Here is an 18903-nt window from a genome sequence, read left to right on the forward strand (position 1 = left end):
TCAGTGGTAGAAATGGGCGAGGCCCATTTCTTCAGATTCATGCAGTTATATAGGTGCCCACCAGATGGCAGCACACATTACAGCTTGGATAGCAGCTTCCCAAGAAACTTGAAAGGCTGAAATATTGGTGGGTGATAATATGAGGGTAAGTCAAAAAGCACGCTACAAAATCATAGAAACCTTTATTAAACAAAAATACCAAAATATGAAGCTATTGTATCTCTATATATACTACACCTAGGTCTACACACTTCTGAAGGTGATGTTTTCATCTCTGTAACTTTCCCCAAAGAGTTCTGTGATTTTCAATTTGCATCACATCAAAACGGCAGTTTTGGCCTCCTTGGGGTATTCAAATAGCCTTCCATTTAAATGTTCTTTGAACTTGGGGAACAAAAAGAAGTCTGAAGGGGCAAGATCAAGGTTGCTGGGTGGATAGGGTAAGATTTCCCAACAAATTCTCATGGAGAGCCCTTGTTACCTTAGAATGAGCAGGTGCACTGTCATGGTGGAAAAATCTTGGTGTAACTTTCCTGGTCTGTTTCTGACCAATGCAATTTTCCATTTTCTTAAAACTTCATCATAAGAAACCTGCCCTATGTCCTTGAGAAAATCTATCAAGATTACCCCTTCCAAATACCCCCTCCACAAATTGCTAAACCTTCTGTACTAATCTCTCTGCTTTGAATTTAACTGACGCAGCAGATACTTGGAGGCCACTGTTATGATTGGATCTTTTTTGGAAGGCAGTCTAAGGAGACTAAGACAGGTGTATTACTGAAGTGAACTTGTTTGCAGCCATCTACTGATCACAGTTGTTGCTATTGTGAAGTGCCGTAGAGTCAGTTTCGGCTCATAGTGACTCCTATATAGGGTTTCCTAGGAGTGGCTGGTGAAATTGAACTGCTGACCTTGCTGTTCGAACTGACTTTGCAGTCCAGCGCATTAACCCACACCAGGCCATGTTTAAACACATTTTGTTTAGAATAAACATATGCATGTATGATCTGGAAACCTAGTACATACTGTTGTTGTTGTTGTTAAGTGCCGTCGAGTTGGTTCCGACCCATAGCGACCCTGTACAGGGTTTCCGAGGGTGTAAATCTTTACGGGAGTAGAAAGCCTCATCTTTCTCCCGCAGAGTGGCTGGTAGTTTCGAACCGCTGACCTTAAGGTTCGCAGCCCAATTCGTAACCACTATGCTAATATAACACTACTTTTTAACTTACCTTGCATACGGTACGGGTCACAAAAGGGTTAAAAGGGACTTAAAGTTCCCTTTGTTTAGCTGTCATAAGATAGCTGGGGAACAAAGGTGTTGGTAATAGAAGTAATAAGCAGGTGCTAACACTTCCCTACAGAGCATGTTGCCCCAAAGGTCCTGCCTGCTGGGTCAGGTAACCTAGGGCAGTATGGTAGAGCCCAGCTAGGTTCCTGGGGATGCTGAGAGAGATTGTGGAGGAAGGAAAGGGGAGACTGGGTGGTAAGATAAGGGAGGGGATGGGACAAGGCAGTTGGCAAAAGAGCAGAGATGTTGGAAGGGACATTTAGGGACTGTTTGTATATGTATGTAGTTAATGATGGTGGTGGTGGTGGCAGTGTGCCGTGGAGTCGGTTCTGACTCATAGCGACCCAGCATAGGGTTTCTGAGGCTGTAAATCTTTACAGGAACAGATAGCCTCATCTTTCTCCCTCGGAAAGTCTGGTAGTTTTGAACTGCTGACCTTGAGGTTAGCAGACTGACTCAACCACTACGCTACCAGAGCTCCTTTATGTAGCTAATATGAAACATTTGACATTTCAATAACCTCCACAGGCATAGTCCAGTGACATTAATTACGTCTGTCATATCATATTATTGGAGTCCTGGTGTGGTGCTATGAGCTAATGCACTGGGCTGCAAAGTCGGTTTGAATGTTAAGGTCGCCGGTTCAGGCTCATCATCAGCTTCTCAGAAACCCAATACAGGGTCGCTAACGGTCGGAACCCACTCGATGGCACTTAACATCAACAACAACAACCACCATATTATTTATCTGCTCTTATCCATTCCCAAATTAAGCCTTCACCCTTAATTTGGGTATGAGTTTAGGGAAGCTCAGTGTTCCCTAAGCAGCGAGTTATCCTTCCCCCTCCCTCTCACCTGTGCCCTGGCAACCACTAATGGACTTTGGTCTCTATATTGGCCTATTCTAGATGTTGCTGTTGTTGTTAGGTGCCATTGAGTCGGTACCGACTCATAGCAACTAGATACTTCACAGAAATGGGATCGGACAATAGTTGCTCTTTGGTGTCTGGCTTAGGTCACTAAGTACAATGGTTCCTCTGTGTAGTGGCATGTATCAGAATGCTGTTTCTCTTTCTAGCGGAGCAGTTTTCCTTTGTCTGGGTACACCACATTGTTGTGTATCCAGTCACCTGTTGATTTGGGCTGTTTGCACTTTGTGGCTATCGTCAGCAGGATTGCAATGACAAGTGTCAATGAGCACATATAAATAGGCCTCCACTGTCACCTGCAGGCCAGGTCATGAGCCTTCCACCCTCCTTGTGCATCAGTCCCTCTCCTCAGGGATTCTGGGCTGGGAAGGGCAGTGTTTGTCTGTCAATTCACAGGGATCTGTGTTGGTAGTGTGCTGCTGGGGAAGCCCTGGAAAAGCCTGAGTTACATGACTCTACTTGACTTGTCGCTTAATGTCCTCTGTGGTTCTCTCACTTAATCCTCAGGGCATCTAATGAGATAGGTACTACTTTATTCCTTCTCACTGATGATGTTTCTGAGACACAGAGAGGTCAAGCAACTGGCCCGAGAGCAAACAGCTAAGGGGGGGAAGCCTGGAAGTATATGTAAGGTATGAACACAGCAGGGCTGAGGGATGGGAGGAGCGTGGATTGACTGAGCAGAGTCAGCGTGTGTGACACTGTGCAGCAGGACAGCCAAGGACACAGGTAGCACATTCTCAGGCTATAGCTGCTGGGCCAGAAACTTGTCACTGTAACTGTACAGGCCCGGGGAGGTGAGGAGACTCATACAGGGTCATACATGTCCTACTCTGGACTTCCAGCCAGCTGTCTCCCAGTCAGAAGCAGGTGGGAGCACAGAACACCCCTCCTTAGTCAGGACAGACCTATGAGGTCCTAGAATAAATAAGGTGTTTAGACCCAATTAATAGTAAGGAGGGATCCAGACTCATAAACCGGTCTGCAGGGCTGGCTTCCTGGCATACAAAAACAGAGGAGGTACAAGTAGAAAAGGTGCTTTTTAGATGTGGAACTGGGCCTTTGGATTTCTGAGTCTCTAGAGCACTAGGATAGAAAGTAAGGGAGAAGTCTCAGAACCCTTCTTGGGAGCTAACCATGAGTTTTCTGGCTGTTTGGCTTGCACTGAGGTTGCACTTTATCCAAGCCTGTTCTCCTCCACCTGAAGTCCTCTTGCCAATAAAACGATGACCCGTTGTCCAGCGGTTACTATTTTCTGTCTTCCTTCCTGAACTGTAACCAGACAACACCAGGAGCTGGGGCTAGACCCCAATGTCTGAGCCTGAAATCAGAGGCAAACTATTATGCATCCTGGCAACTTAGAGATCTCTGACACCTTTGAACTTGCAGCTAAAAGGAAAGAAGGACCATATTTTCATAAGGTCTACTGTGGAGGTCTTGCTCCTTGCCTTTTGATAGCCACTGTCTAGGCAGCCCAGACATATGGTAGCCTTACTCGTCTGTACAGCAGAATAAAGTGGTACCCGGTCCAACATCATCTTCATGATTATTGGTAGGTTTGTGCTGACTGTTGCAGCCAGCCACTTTGTTGAACCAACCCATGTCAAGGAGGGCTTACCTCGTTTCCACTGACCCTGTACTTTACCAAACAAGATGTCCTTTACTAGTGGTTGGTTTTATCCTACCATCCTTACTTCTAAAGAACATTCTGGTTTTATTTCTTCCAAGACTGATTTGTTCGTCCTTCTGACCATCCAGGGCATCTTGGGTATTCTTCACCAACACCATAATTTAAATGTGCCAATTCTCTGGTCCTTCCCTTTGGCATTATCCAGCTTTCATGTGCTCCTGGCAGTGTCGTCCATTCCTTCCTCTTCTCAACTAACATTGTTTCCTGGAGAGCAGCACCACTGAAAAGGGGCTGGCCTCATCATCCGCAAACATGTATCAGATCATGAGTCAGACACGTTTTTCCAAGTTTCCTTTGGAATTTTGGTAGGTGACTTAGTACTTTATTAGTTACGACTTCATTGTCTTGCTCTTTGTTTTTATTTGATCAACAAGGAACACAATGGGAGGAGTTTGTAATCAGTCAGGAAATGGATTACTACACTGTGATGACAGCAGTGAACACTGAAAGTTATTTACAAGTGTGTCCTTGGTGTCTACCCAGTCTGTGCTAAATGCTCTGCCTGTATCACCTCAGTTAACCCTCTCCCTGCCTTAAGAATTACCAGCTGCCACTGAGTTGACTCTGACCCAGGGTGATCTCATGTATACAGAGTAGAACTATGCTGCTTGGGATTTTCAATGGCTGTGGGTTTCTAGCAGTAGATCACCAGACATTTCTTCAAGGTGCCACTCACTGCATAGATTCAAACGTCTAACCTTTTAATTAGCAACTGAGATTCTAACCACCCGCAGAGGTAAGCATGATTTCTAGTCCCAAAACAGAGGCACAGAGAGGTTAACTGGGTGTTCAGGGACAGGGAGACTCAGAATGGACTGTGTTGGGGCAGTGCATTAGAAAGTCAACGCTGAGAGTCCATTTGTTAAGTGCCGTGGAGTCGGTTCCACCTCATAACAACCCTGTATAGGGTTTCCAAGGAGGAGCTGGTGGGTTTGGGCTGCCAACTTTGTGGTTCACCGTCCAGTACTGATCCTATAGCACCGCACCAGAAGTCCAAGAGTCCGTTTAGCATTAAAGAGATTTGAGAATGTTGCATTTTCAAACAAGTGCTTTTCAAATACGGCTCTAAAGGGAAAGGTTTCAGAACACTTTGTGACGGGCTGCTTTACACATAATACCAGCACATCAAGAGCCCACTGTGTGGAAGACCTAATGCTTTCCATGCCTTTAGCAGTTGCTGTTGAGTGAACACCAATTCAGTGACCCCACTTCTATTAGAATCGAACTGTGCTCTGTAAGGTTTTCAATGACTGATTTTTTGTTTGTTTTTCCAGAAGTATATTGCCTGGCCTTTCTCCTGAGGTACCCTAGGGTGGATTTGAACATCCACCTTTTGGTTGGCAGCCTAGAGTGTTAACCATTTGCATCATGCAGGGACTCCTTTCTCCAATTTAGGAATGAGGCAGCCTGAGGGCATTGATGGCTCAGTGGTAAAACTCTTGCCTTCCATTAGGGAGACCCCGGTTTGATTCCTGGCCAATGCACCTGATATGTAGCCATCACCTGTCTGTCAGTGGAGGCTTGTGTGTTGCTATGATATTAATAGGTTTCTTGGGAGCTTCTAGACTAAGACAGAATCGAATATACTAGGCAATGGTGGTGGTGGTGGTGGTGGTGTGCCATGGAGTCAGTTCCGACTCATAGCGACTCGGCATAGGGTTTCCGAGGCTATAAATCTTTATGGGATCAGAAAGCCTCATCTTTCCCCCATGGAACAGCTGGTAGTTTTGAACTGCTGACCTTGAGGTTCGCAGCCGGATTTGTAACCACTACGCTACCAGAGCTCCTTATACTAGGCAGTGAAAAATCTATGTACTACAACAGTCCATCCTACAACCAATCACGAGACAGCACAGGACTGGGCAGTGTTTTGTTCCATTGTTCATTGAACTGCCATGAGTTGGGGGGACTGACGTGATGACAACTGACAGCAACAGGAGTGAGGAAATGCGGGCAAAGAGAGGTTGTGAAGTTGCTCCAGGGCACACATAGAGTGATCAGGGAACCAGCATACAAACCCAGGCAGCCTGCTTCTAGATACCACCAGAGGCACACCCACTCTGTGTGGCATTCTCTCAATAAGGACCAGTCTGCAGGTAGGGAGTTCAGCCTGACCGACCACGTTTTCTAGTCAGACTCACTGCTGTCAAGTTGATTCTGACTCATGGCGATCACAGTACTTCTTCATTCTGACCATTTGTGTGAAGGGATATTGCAAAAGGACTCACCTTTTCTCTCTGAATACCTGTAGGAAGTTCAATGCCTTTTGCTGCAAGAAATACCCAGCTTGACCTGAATTTCATGTTGCGGATTTCTTTACTTCCAAGTGCTTCGATGGCATTCTTGGCATCATCCTTCAGCCTGGGAAGCAGAGGAAGACACGTGATTGTCTTACATGGGGAGAAGCTCACGTTATCTGTGTGTTTGTTCCTAGACGGAGATTTCTAAATAGCCTCTCTTCCTTTTTTACTGTATGGTGGTAGTGGTGGTGTGCTGTGGAGTCAGTTCCGACTCATAGAGACCTTGTGCAGGGTTTCCGAGGCTGTAAATCTTTACGGGAGCAGAACAGCTAGTGGTTTCAAGCTGCTGACCTTGAGGTTTGCAGCTGGAGCTCTGGTAGCATAGTGGTTATGAATTGGGCTGTGAACCGCATGGTCAGCAGTTCAAAACTACCAGCTTCTTCATGGAAGAAAGATGAGGCTTTCTGATCTTGTAAAGATTTACAGTCTCGGAAACCCTGTACAGGGACGCTATGAGTCGGAACTGACTCCATGGCACATAATCAATCAAAATACTACTGGATAGCTCAGTCTGGTTGAATTGTAAGGGTAAATACCAATAGACAAAGTAAAAATAAATGCATTTTGGTGCACAAAGGGGACGAGTCTTCTGTCCCACCCCTGCCTCTCTGAATACATTTACTGTAGAAGATCTGTATTTGTCCATTTTTTCTCTATCTCTTTAGAAATGTATGCAAACCTTTTTAATGGCACAAAAGGATTTCCCTCCTCTTCTGAACCAGTCTTATTTTAACATCATTTCCTGGAGAGTATCACTACTTGGCTTTACAGTCCAGGAATGGTTTTAAAACTCAAGGACTTAGGAGCCATCTCTCTGACATATAACCCTCAGGGAAGCTAGCTTCATCAGGCCCCTGATTCCCAGTTACAAACCTAGTCCTGCCATAACGATGGGAGAAATTTATTTGCCCTTTGGATAAAGGTCATTAGTAACCACAGGGAGGCGTCCCAATGACTAGATTCTGATGAAAAGTGACCCTATAGGGATACTAAAAGATGACGTATGTGTAAGCTGTCACACATAGTTCATCTTCAGTGTGTCTAGTAATTGCATTGTGTAGCCCCATCTTGGAGATTCAAAGAAGTAAGATGAGCATTGGACTGTTATTCCTGGAGAACATTACTAAAGGCCCTGAAGAGTTTCATGCCTGACATTTTCTGTTTTGCTGACTTCTTCTGTCCATGGCTGTGACCATCTGCAAATAGGCTCATTGAGGTTCGTACAAGATCAGCAGTAAACACATTTATACTTACTTAGTAGAACCCACAGAGCTGCATCCTCCTTCTCCTTAGTAATACTGCTGTGTGAGACTGTGTTAGGGTTTGGTGTCAACATGGCTGGGCCTGGATTCTCAGTGGTTTAGCAATTAAGATATAGTTATTACTTCCACGATGAGATCTAATATGAATCAATCACTCCCATGTGTTGCGGACCGTGTAAGACTGGTCAGAGGTTCGAGGCCCTATAGGCCCGAGTGTAACAAATGAGGCCACTGGCAGTTAACGGCAAATTGCTTTCATCTTAATATTCAGTTATATATATTAAATTAATACATGGAGACTTTGAAAATCCACAGATAAATGTGATATTTTCCTAAAGCCGAGACTAAAGGTTGCAAGGTTAAACCTTTCTCCAAAGGATTAACTAAAAATATCTTAGCTACTTCTCGGTTCTTTGTTCTATAGACAAAGAACCCATCCTCCCTAATCCCTTTTCCAGGTGCAGCCCATTCACCTGGGCGTCTCCTGCAGAACTCTCACCTTCCCCCAACTGACCTCAGGGGCTATAGATATGTTAATTGGGCCTGAGACTCCAAGTTGCTGGCCTGGGATTCGAACCAGTGAAGTACAATGTAAAGTTACCTGAATGTCTGGAAAATTGCTGATGTTAGCTGTATCCTGTTTTAGTCCCTCTCAGCTTGGTGTGAAACTCCTCCCCTAAATAAAGCAGAGGCCCAGGCCTCCCCAGGTGTGCATTACTGGTTGGAAGGCATGGAGTAAAGATTGCAGTGCATTACTGGTTGGAAGGCATGCAGTAAAGATTGCAGGGCAGTGAGTCGCTGCCTGCAGAGGCCATGATGCCTGTAGTCCCAAGCCTGCCCACCAGTGATGTATCCACCCTGGCTTTGGGGTGCCTCATTGTCTCCCTTCTTCTGTTTGTCTGTGTATTCTTTCGCTATCCCTATCGCCGCTGGATCTCCCCTCCTCGTGAACCAAACACTCGTGAACAACACAACTATGTCGAGGGCAAACCCCGGCACCCATGAAGGGATCTGACGTGATCAGTCCTAATCTTATGAATGATCCTTTGAGTTCTCACTTCTAATGGGAATCCAGATGTGGTGCTGTAAGATGAGCACTGAACTATTAACTACAAAGTTGGTGGTATAAACCCACCAGTAGTTCCTGGGAAACCCTATACAGGGTTGCTATGAGTTGGAACCCACTTGATATCACTTCACAACAACATGATGTTAATGAGGCCAGATGCCTCTATAGGATTAGGCTGTATCTTTAACAAGTCTCTTTTGAAATATGAAAAGGAGAGAGAAGTAAATATAAGAGCAGAGAGAGGACTACATCCTTTGGACCTGGAGTCCCTGCACTGTGATGCTCCTAGATCTAAGGGAAGATTGATGTTGAGCTGTATGGAGAGCTCCAAGGAATGCTGGGCCCACAGATACTGAAAGGAGACAAGGACTTTTCTTCAGAGCCAACAAAAGAGCATGCCTGTCCCTAGAGCCAGCATGCTATATTGGGACTTCTAGCCTCCTAAACCGTGAGAAAATCAATTTCCATTTGTTAAAGCCCTCCAATTGTGGTGTTCTGTTACAGCTGCACTAGAGAACTCAGACAATTTGTCCCATATGTTGCGAGTGCATGCTTGTGCATGCAAGTGTGTATATGTATGTAAGTATTTCTTTACTCCTCTTTTGCTCCATATATTTGAGTTATGGTGTTGGGGAAGAATATTAAAGGTACCATGGAGTGCCAAAGTATAAACAAATCTGTGTTGGAAGAAGTACAGCCAGAATGCTTCTTAAAAGCCAGGAAGGCAAGACTTCATCTCTCATACTTCGGGCATATTTTCAGGAGGGATCAGTTCCTGGAGAAGGATATCATGCTTGGTAAAGTGGAGGGTCAGTGAAAAAGAGAAAGCCCCCCAATGAGATGGATTGGCACAGTGGGTTCAAGCTTAACAATGATTGTGAGGATGGCACAGAACTGAGCAGTGTTTCATTCTGTTGTGCAGAAGGTTGCTATGAGTTGGAACCAACTTGATGGCACCTAACAACAACAACCTCAATTTCCTTTCATATTTATGTAAGCCCCAGCTTGGGTTTAGCTTTCCTAGCTGGGCTTAGTTTTTTAACCTTAATTCTCAACTGTAGCTTCATCTTGCTACAGAAAACATTCCCTAGACTCTATTGTTTAAATGCACCACTGGTTGCCCATTTGGCTTCTTCTCTCTTCACTCTCTCTCCTTAGAAACAAAGTCTGTTTTGTTATGGGCTGTTATTCTTTTTCCTTAAAGAAGCATCTGGTTCCTTGAGGTTTTTCTTTGTTTCCTAGACAATGTTACTGAGGCCCTGAAGAGTGTCAGGTCTGACACTATCTGTCTTGCTGACTTCTTCTGCCCATGGCTGTGACCATCTGAAAGTACTTACCTCCTGCTTCCATCATCGTGGGTCACCATGAGGAGCAGGGATTTCTGAGGTGCACTCTGAATAAACTTTGTCAACAGTCCAGAGTTATCTGTTGGATCAAGGGAAATCAGTTTTAGGATCTTGTCTCATAACCAAGAGTCTTGACCTAGATGTTGGGCTTTCTTCTGCATGTGGACTCCATGTCCACTCTGAATCCTTCTGACTTTCTAGAGCACTACCCCGCCCCCATGCAAATGTCTCCTGGTCTTTACTAATAAATTGTTACTGTGGTTCTACAGTGGGACCATCCCAGTGGGCAGTAGTGCTTATAGAAGGAAAAGAACTCATTGGAAAGCTTGTTGGAACAATATTCACAGTTGTAGTGAAAAGGGGTTATGGCAGGGAGCTCTGGTGACTAATAAAAAAGGTAGCTAGAGCCACTGGGGGAAAGTACCTTCTTGCAAATGAGATCATAAGGATCCCATTAGCCAAACTCCCAAGCCAATTGGTAATACCCTTGACAGCACAGGTAGAACATTCTCTGCAATTAGCAATAAAGACCCCAAACCCACAGCCATGAACATCCCAGTCTAGGGCAGCCACATGTGTGACGCTGATAAAGAACAGAGGGGACCTCCAGAACTGGAAATCAGGGAAAGGAAGACCAATCCGAAACATGGATGTCTTTGCTAAGAAAGAGATTGATTAGGAAGGTCCATCAATTTTGAGATTCCTTTATTTGTCACTTGGGCTTCTTATTTATAATTATGTGTTAAGTAAACTATAGATAGAAATGCAGAGTTCCCATCAAGTGGATGTAGGCATTTTCTATTGCTTTCCTCTGTGTTCAATAACCCTAAGTGGTAAATAGCTATTGGATTCCTGGCCATTGCATTTCTTGCAACCACCACATTTGTCTATCAGTGGAGACTTGCATTTTGCTATGATGCTGAACAAGTTTCAGTGGGGCTTCCAAATTAAGATCAACTATGAAGAAAGGTCTGGAGATCTACTTCTGGAAATTAGCCCGTGAAAACCCTATGGATCATAGCAGTTCAATCCCCATCTGATCATGGGGATGGCTTAGGGCCAGACATCACAATGTGTATTTTCTCTTATTTTCCTCCATGATCTTTATAAAGACTTGTTTCAATAAGAATCCAGTGCAAACAAGAGGGACTGGTCTCGTCTGACTTATTAGAACAACTGTAGCCATGATTCAATGCCCAGAATGGCAAGAGCATGGGAGTAGAATGAGTCGAGTAGTTCTAGAAATTTCTGCCCCCAGCCTAGCCAGGTTCTGGAAGCACAGCAGTAATGATGGTGGGGTTTTTTCAGGCAAGGCTGATGATATTCAGAATGGATGCTGATGATATTATTTTCAATAGACTTTGGTTTAAAAAAAAAGGAAGGAGAGATTTTCTCTTCTCTGTTATTGGAGGATGACACAGAAGCGAGAGACACAGAAAAATGTGATCAGAGAAGAGATGTTCTAAATGATGCCTTAATACTTTATTGCATGAACTCAATGAGAACCTAGGAGGATTTTGATAAGACTATGCTAGAAAACTCACTTATGTGGCTACTCATTTTTATCTTTCATAGAAAAAGATAAGGCAGTTTGACATTTTTGTTCAAGCGATTTACATCTTAATTTTATGTTTTCAACACATTGTTATTTGAATAGGAAAATAACTTTCTTACCACCTTCATACATATCGAAAAAACGTGTTTCTATCACCTTTCCTGTTACATCTGAAAATAAAATAAAAACTTTTTAAAAAGGAAGTTCGTCTGAATCCATGAGGCAAGATGGCGGATTTCTCCAACAGACATGGCGGATGGGAAGAGACCACCTGAGAGAGGGATCTTTCTGGGAAGTGTTATCAAAGTACAATGAAAATGACAGGGGTGCCAGTCAACTGTTCTAGAACTTTCATCCTGTCTGCTTTTAAATTTGACCTTTATACTCTTCCCTTACCCACTCCTTTTTTCTCCACAGAAACACCAGAGCCCTAACTCAGCCAGCCCTGCTCCCAGGGGCTCTGGTAGTGCTGGCCCTAGTCAGTGTTGGATTACTCAATAAGCAAGATAAGCATGGGCTTACTTGTGTTTACTTACTAATGTGCAGTGAACAATTTCACGTTTTTTTTTACCACATCAAAGCTGTTTCTAGTATAGCTGGCATTTGTCTCTCACCCCATCCCACAACACCTTCCTACAGAATCAAAGCAACTTTTCAAATTTACAAGGGCAGAGTACCCAATAAGCACAGGCTTACTTAGTAATTTGTAGTGAACAATTTCATATGTCTTTAACCATATCTTTAATCTGTTCACTACAGATTAATAAGGAAGAACAAGTAAACTCATGCTTATCTGACTTATTGTGTAATCCACCTCTAATGGAGACTTCTTGGGTACTTCTGGAGTCCTGATATGGCACTGTAAGATCAGCACTGGACCACAAAGTTGGTGGTTCAAACTGTTCTTTGGTGCCAGTTGCTCCTCAGAAACCCTATACAGGGTCACTGTGAGTCAGAACTGACTCTAAGGCACTTAACAACAAGAACAAAATGGTATTTCCAGTGGAAGTCATTTGGGAAAGACAAAAGCAGCACTGAGACAGCCCTGCCCTGCCCTGCCCTGCACTGAGGGAAAATAGAAATCCAAGGGCCATTTCTACAGATGGTCTTGCCCTGAAAATGTGAGACAATTCCCTGACTGGCATGCATGGCTGTGTGCGTGCATGGGTTGAGGCAGGTAACGGGGAAGTGTGGCCTGTGAAGGAGAAATGGGATATTCACTCAGAAACAGGGACTCAGACTCGGCTCTGTAGAGTAGTGGGATTTGGGGGTGGCAGCTGCCAAGCCTTCCCTAGGAAGTAGTTCAGCACTTCTTTGTGTGTCTTTCCCTAGAGGGCTGCAACACTTGGTCAGGGGGTGATGCTGCTCTGTCCTGCTCTACTAACAACCTTGAGGGCAGTGAATGTTCAGTAAGAAAATCCTCGCCTGCCACACAGAACTCCCATTTTGTCTTGACCAATGTACCTCCTACACAACCAACAACTTTCTGTCAGGGGAGAAGTATGTGCTGCTTTGATAACTGGCTGGATTTGGAAGAAGCACCAGGCAATCTGCTTCTGACATTTAACCAATAAAGTCTCTAAGATTCACTATTGTTTGATCCATAGCCAATCAAGCCTTTGAGCTGTGGTGTTGGAGGAGAATACTAAAAGTCCCATGGACTGCCAAAAGAACCAATAGATCTATTTTGGAAGAAGTGCAGCCAGAGTGTTCCTTGGAGGCCAGGATGGCTAAGCTTTGTCTCTCATACTTTAGATATATTGTCAGGAGAGAACAGTCACTGGAGAAGGATGTCATGCTAGGTAAGATGGAGGGTCAGAGAAAAAGAGGAAGACCCCAAACTAGATGGATCAGCCAGGTGGCATCATTGATGGTGTCAATGTAGCAGCGGTAGTGAGGTTGGCCCAGGATCAGACATTGTTTCGTTCTGCTGTGCATGGGGTCACTATGAGTCGGTTCTGACTCGATGGCACCTGACAACAACAACAACAACATAGCCAATCATAAGAATGGTGCAGGACTGGTCAGTGTTTTGCTCTGTCCTTTATGGGGTTGCCATGAGCCAGGAGTCTACACCTGCAGTTAACACCACCACTTTACAGTCAGTCAACCATACAGACTGTGATGAGCTGCTTGGAGGGACTAAGGAACTAAAATCCACAGGAGCGTGTATTGGGAGGAAGAAGTCAAATGAAAGTAGTGTCTTCATTGTAATTAGAAGCAACACAGTCCAAAATGAAAGTCATCCTAATCTGTAAGGTTTCTTCTCCATTCTCCAGGGTCTTACTGGGAAATACAGCTTCTAGTTGTCTGCTGTTTATCTTGGAGCAAAGCCCGGTGAAAATGAGCTGCATTTTCAGGAGGCCTGAAGGACACTTGGATGTCTCTTTCCTTTTTGTACTGTGAGTTTCCTACTGGATTATCACATTGGGAACATTTTTGTCTCAGATCCCCACTTTCACTGGACAAATCTTAGCTCACTCATGAGAACACCGTATGAAACTGTCTTCCCAAACCTGCTATTTAGGGCATTTAGTGTCAGTGACTCCCATGTCAATCTTGACAGAATTTTTTTTCCAGGTTTAATGCCAGGAACTATCTATGTCCCCATGAACTGTGCTCATTTGGTTGAAAGTCTGAGTCTTTTTGTTTTTTAAAGTGTATTTATTTATGTGTCTTGTGGATATGGTTTTAAGTTATTTTTCTTGAAACTACAAATAATTCGTAAAATGAGGCATTGCAAAAATAATATGTAATATATGTTGTTTTAAGTGCAATCAAGTTGGTTCCGACTCGTGGCAACCCTGTAAAGGGTTTCCAAGGAACAGCTGGTGGGTTTGAACTGCCGACCTTGTGGTTCACAGTCCAGTGCTGATCCTACAGCACCACACCAGGAGTCCTTGTAATATTTAGATGCATTACAATGTAAACACAGACAGGTCGTGTTCTAAAATAATCTAATGCCCAGACAATTTTGAAAACCCGATTACAGAGTTTTAAAAGAAAACATTTCATGACTTACAGTTGACAATGGCAATATTTATTCCTCTTGCGACATATTTTGTCTTCTCTCCAATGACCCTGAAATATAAACAACTACCAGTCAAGGAAGTCCTTTCTCACTGGGAGAGGAGTCACCCTCCCCGCTTTGTAGCTCTCCTCTTGGCCAAAACTCTGTCTCATCTATTGCTGCTTACCATTGCCTTGCTGAGATGCACTTGCCCTGGCCCTGCTACCTAGAAAGTTGCTCTACACATCTCTTTCCAAGCTTCTAGAATCTTAGTCCCTCAGGGCACGTAGAAATGCCTTCAATCTTATAATTCAGATCAAAGGTAAGGGAGAGGATGACTTAAAATATTTACTGATGAAGATCAAAGACCACAGCTTTTGGTATGGATTGTATCACAATGTAAAGAAAATAAAAATCCTTACCACTGGACCAATAAACAACATTCATATACGTGGAGAAAAGATTGAAGTTGTCAAAGACTTCATTTTTCCTGGTTCAGCCATCAGCACTCATGGAAGCAGCAGTCAAGAAATCAAAAGGCATATTGCATTGGGCAAACCTGCTGCACAAGACCTCTCTAAAGCATTGAAGAGCAAAGATGTCAGCTTGAGGACTAAGGTGTGCCTGACCCAAGCCATGGTATTTTCAATAACCTCATATGGATTAATGTGTAAGAATGCAAAGCTGTTGGAACTGCAAAGTCAGTGGTTCAGGCTCACCAGATGCTCCTTGGAAATCCTATACAGGGTCACTATGACTCAGAATTGACTCGACGGCACTTAACAAAAACAACAACATATACATGTGAAAGTTGGGCAGTGAATACGGATGACTTCAGTATGTAATGCCTATGCAAATAAAATGACATTTTCAGAATCATTCTAAAATAAATAAATGTATACTCAGAATATGTAAAAATAACTAAAAAAAAAAAAAAAAGGTAAGAGAGAGGAGAAACTAATATTCATTCAGCACAGGCTCTTTAAAAACGTTCTTTCACTGAATAGTCAACCACCTCATGAGCATTGATTTTCCATTTTATAGACATGAAGTAGAAAGAGGCAGCTCAGTAATCAGACCCATGTCTGGCCCCTTTAACTTCGATTCACCTGTCTTCCCCTCAGTGAACTGAAAGGCTTTACTTGACTCTCGGTGATCCATATAGGAGTTAGTACTGCACTTTTACTTTTAAGCTGGGGAATAAGAACTGTCATCTTTAGGGGGATTGTAACCCGAAACCAGGAAGACTAAATGGCATTCCTGGAGATACTAATTACTACAGAAGAGCCTGGGGATTTGTGTGTGTGTGTGTTTGTACTCACATGCACCTGTGCCCTTTGTCAGACTTTGTCATTAATGTTATGTTCATGTCATAAAAATAATTTCCATCCTTTTCCCATGCTTTGGAATAGTGACTATGGCACTGTAAGATCTTGTTCATGGATTTACATGTCTAACCGAAGCTCCCCACTCCCATGTGAGTCTTCTATTAGTGCTTTTTGGAGGAGTAGTTATTTCACACTTTTAGAGAATATTCCAAAACCACTTGAAGAGAAGCAAAAAGAAACTTCAACTTTTGATAAAGGGAAATTGGGTAATTTGAACCTACCTTCCATTGAGGAAAAGAAAAAAAGATGCAAAAGAAAGTGTCAAGATCCTCTTTAAAGCATTGTTGTTGTTGTTAAGTGCCATCGAGTTGATCCCGACCCATAGCAACCCTGTATAGGGTTTCCAAGGAGCAGGTGGTGAGCTTGAACTGCTGACCTTGCAGTTCAAATGACTTTGCAGTCTGATGCTTTAGCCCAGAGCGCCACACCAAAGTACTAATGAATAAGTTCCAAATTAAGAATCTAGGTGATGACTGAATTCCAAGGTGGCAAAGCTACTTTAACTTTAGCAAGGAGCCCTAGTAGTGCAGTGGTTCAGCATTTGACTACTAACTGAAAGGTCAGTAGTTTAAACCCACCAGCTACTCTGTGAGAGAAAAATGTGGCAGTCTGCTTCTGTAAAAAGTACTGCCTTGGAAACCCAATGGGGAAGTTCTGTTCTGTCTTAGAGGTACTCTGAGTTGGAGTCAGCTTGACAGGTATAGGCTTGCTTTGTATTTTTTACTCAAGGAGCATCTGCTAATGCCAGGAACGGTACCTAAGAAATAGCACTTCTGATAGACATGTGTGACCAGGGAGACAAAAGTTGGAAGCCAGAGCCCACCAAAGGTGAGAGCCATGAGAAATCTCTCACATCTTATTTGGGTCGGGACCACAAAGGGTTCAATGCTAACAGGACAGTGAACTAGAAATAAATCAGAACTTGTGTGAACTGCACCCTCAGCTTTGAAGCAACTGGATTACCCAGAAAGTTTCCATCTTTAAAATTTACTCAGGTCATCTTGTTTTACTAGTAGTTTCATGTCCCTGATAGAAAAAAAAAAAAAAAAAAAAATCCCCCAAAGAAGACAATAACATCATCCTGTGTCTTATTACTATTATTTTTCAATTTTTCAAATGTATTGGTGGGCACACTACCAAATGTAATTATGCATGCAAGAAAAGAAACAGATATGAAACAATAGTTAATAGTAACAGATTTGTAGGGTTGTAGAATTATCCAATACGAACTAAAAAATAACTGCGTTGTATGTGTCCAAAAAGATTATCAATACAATTGAAAAGTTAAGAACTTGGAACTAAAGTAAAAAATGAAAGGTCCAAAAGAACCAAAATGAAATCCCAGGACTAAAATTATAAATAAATTAAGAACTCAATGGATGGGTTGAATAGCAAATTAGGGATGGTAGAAAACTGCTGAAAGAAAAATCCATAATAAAGGGCAGAGATTAAAAGATGAAAAAATGCAAAATACACTTTCAGTTATAGTGATATAGTAATAAGGTCTTTTCATCCAGAAAAAGATAACAAAAGAACTTAACAGAAGAAACAAGGGCTGAGAATTTTTCAAATGTGATGAAAGAATTCAAAATATTCATATTTAGAAATCCCAATATACCCTAAGTCCTGGTGTGGCACTGCAGGTTAATGCATTGAACTGCAAAGTCAGTTTGAACCATAAGGTCGGTGGTTCAAGCTCACTGGTTGTTCCTTGGAAACCCGATGCTGGGTCTCTATGGTTCAGAACCAACTTGACAGCACTTAACAGCAGCAACAAGAAGAAGAAGAAAAAAAAAAACAAAACAGACTGATGCCAAATATCAAAGACAAAAAAACAGTACAAATGCCAAATATCAAAGACAAAAAAATCTTGAAGGCAATCAGAGGGGGGAAAGGTCAGTTACTTTCATAATATCAGCAAATAGACTTTAAGTTTACTTCTGAGTATTAGCAAGGAAATTCAGAAGGCATTGTAATGGTACCTTGAACGTCCTGAGAAAATCAACATGACCCATAAAATCGTCATTCAGGAGTGAAGATAAAATAAAAAGGCATTTCAGACAAACATAAACAGAAATAATTCATTACCAGAAGGCCCACACTAAGGGAAATATAAATGAGTATTGTTCAGACAGAATAAAATCATCTTAGGACTTCTGGCAAGATGGCAGATGCACTACATGGACCTTCTACAATCAAGATACAACAGACAAAATGCAACAGACACAGATGAAAATCATGGAACCATAAACGTCATAGGAAAGGTTAGAGAAGTGGATTGAGTATTTTCTGGGAGGAGAAACTGAGAAAGGACAGTGAGAGAGGGAGACTGACACGACCACCTTGAGAACTGTGAGCAGCTTTGGTGACAGAAGGGAACTTGGCAGAGCTGATTCACACAGGTGGTAGGGAAGATGTGATTATTTATTTTTCCCCACGATCCCCTGGTGATTAGAGGTATGGCTAGCTTCCATTCTCAGGGCACATCCTGCTCTCTGGGAGTTCAGAGCCACGTGGTTGGGAGCCACGCCAGTATAAAGTGGGGGCTGGATGGGCTTCTTTGGTGCCTGGATTCAGGCAGGTTTGGCTCCAGACCTACAGAACCTGCAGAGCTACAGATCTACATTAGTCTAGTAGAAACCTTCATAACCAGCCACCCCACTCCCAGCTGTCTTATGGTCCTATCAGACACTAAACCCAGCTCCTCAAGGGCCTCCATGAAGTACTTCCAGATTGAGTGCCCTGAATATAGATAACACCTATTCCAATAGGAATGCCATCTAGCGCCAGGAACTCTGCTGTCACATCCCTCTGTCACCAATCTCATGAGCTCCTTGGCTGGCAGGACCCCTCCAGAGTTTTCACCTTTACAAGTTTAACAGCTGCACTGTTTTTTGATTGCTTACTCTTTCTTCTTATTATTTTTCACTTTCCATTCCCTTGAATTTTATCATTCCTATCTCCACTTTTGGAGCTCGAGAAGATAAAGCCAAATACTATAATAAAATGTGCAGGGATTTGGAGTTAGAAAACCAAAAGGGAAGAACACGGTCAGTATTTCTCAAG

General features: G+C 43.0%; 1 protein-coding gene across 1 annotated transcript in view; it reads right to left on the reverse strand.

Annotated features, from left to right (window-relative positions):
• FAM3B (family with sequence similarity 3, member B) overlaps positions 1–18903 on the reverse strand; it is a 67040-nt gene that overhangs the window by 15645 nt on the left and 32492 nt on the right. Inside the window, exons 4-7 of the mRNA XM_006870859.1 lie at positions 14462–14520; positions 11559–11609; positions 9876–9963; positions 6136–6268 (exon numbers count right to left, since the gene is read on the reverse strand). Coding sequence (XP_006870921.1) covers positions 6136–6268; positions 9876–9963; positions 11559–11609; positions 14462–14520 — 331 coding nt within the window. The remainder of the gene's footprint in view (positions 1–6135; positions 6269–9875; positions 9964–11558; positions 11610–14461; positions 14521–18903) is intronic.

Source organism: Chrysochloris asiatica, unplaced genomic scaffold (assembly GCF_000296735.1).
Source record: "Chrysochloris asiatica unplaced genomic scaffold, ChrAsi1.0 scaffold00154, whole genome shotgun sequence".
NCBI classification, from domain to species: Eukaryota; Metazoa; Chordata; class Mammalia; order Afrosoricida; family Chrysochloridae; genus Chrysochloris; species Chrysochloris asiatica.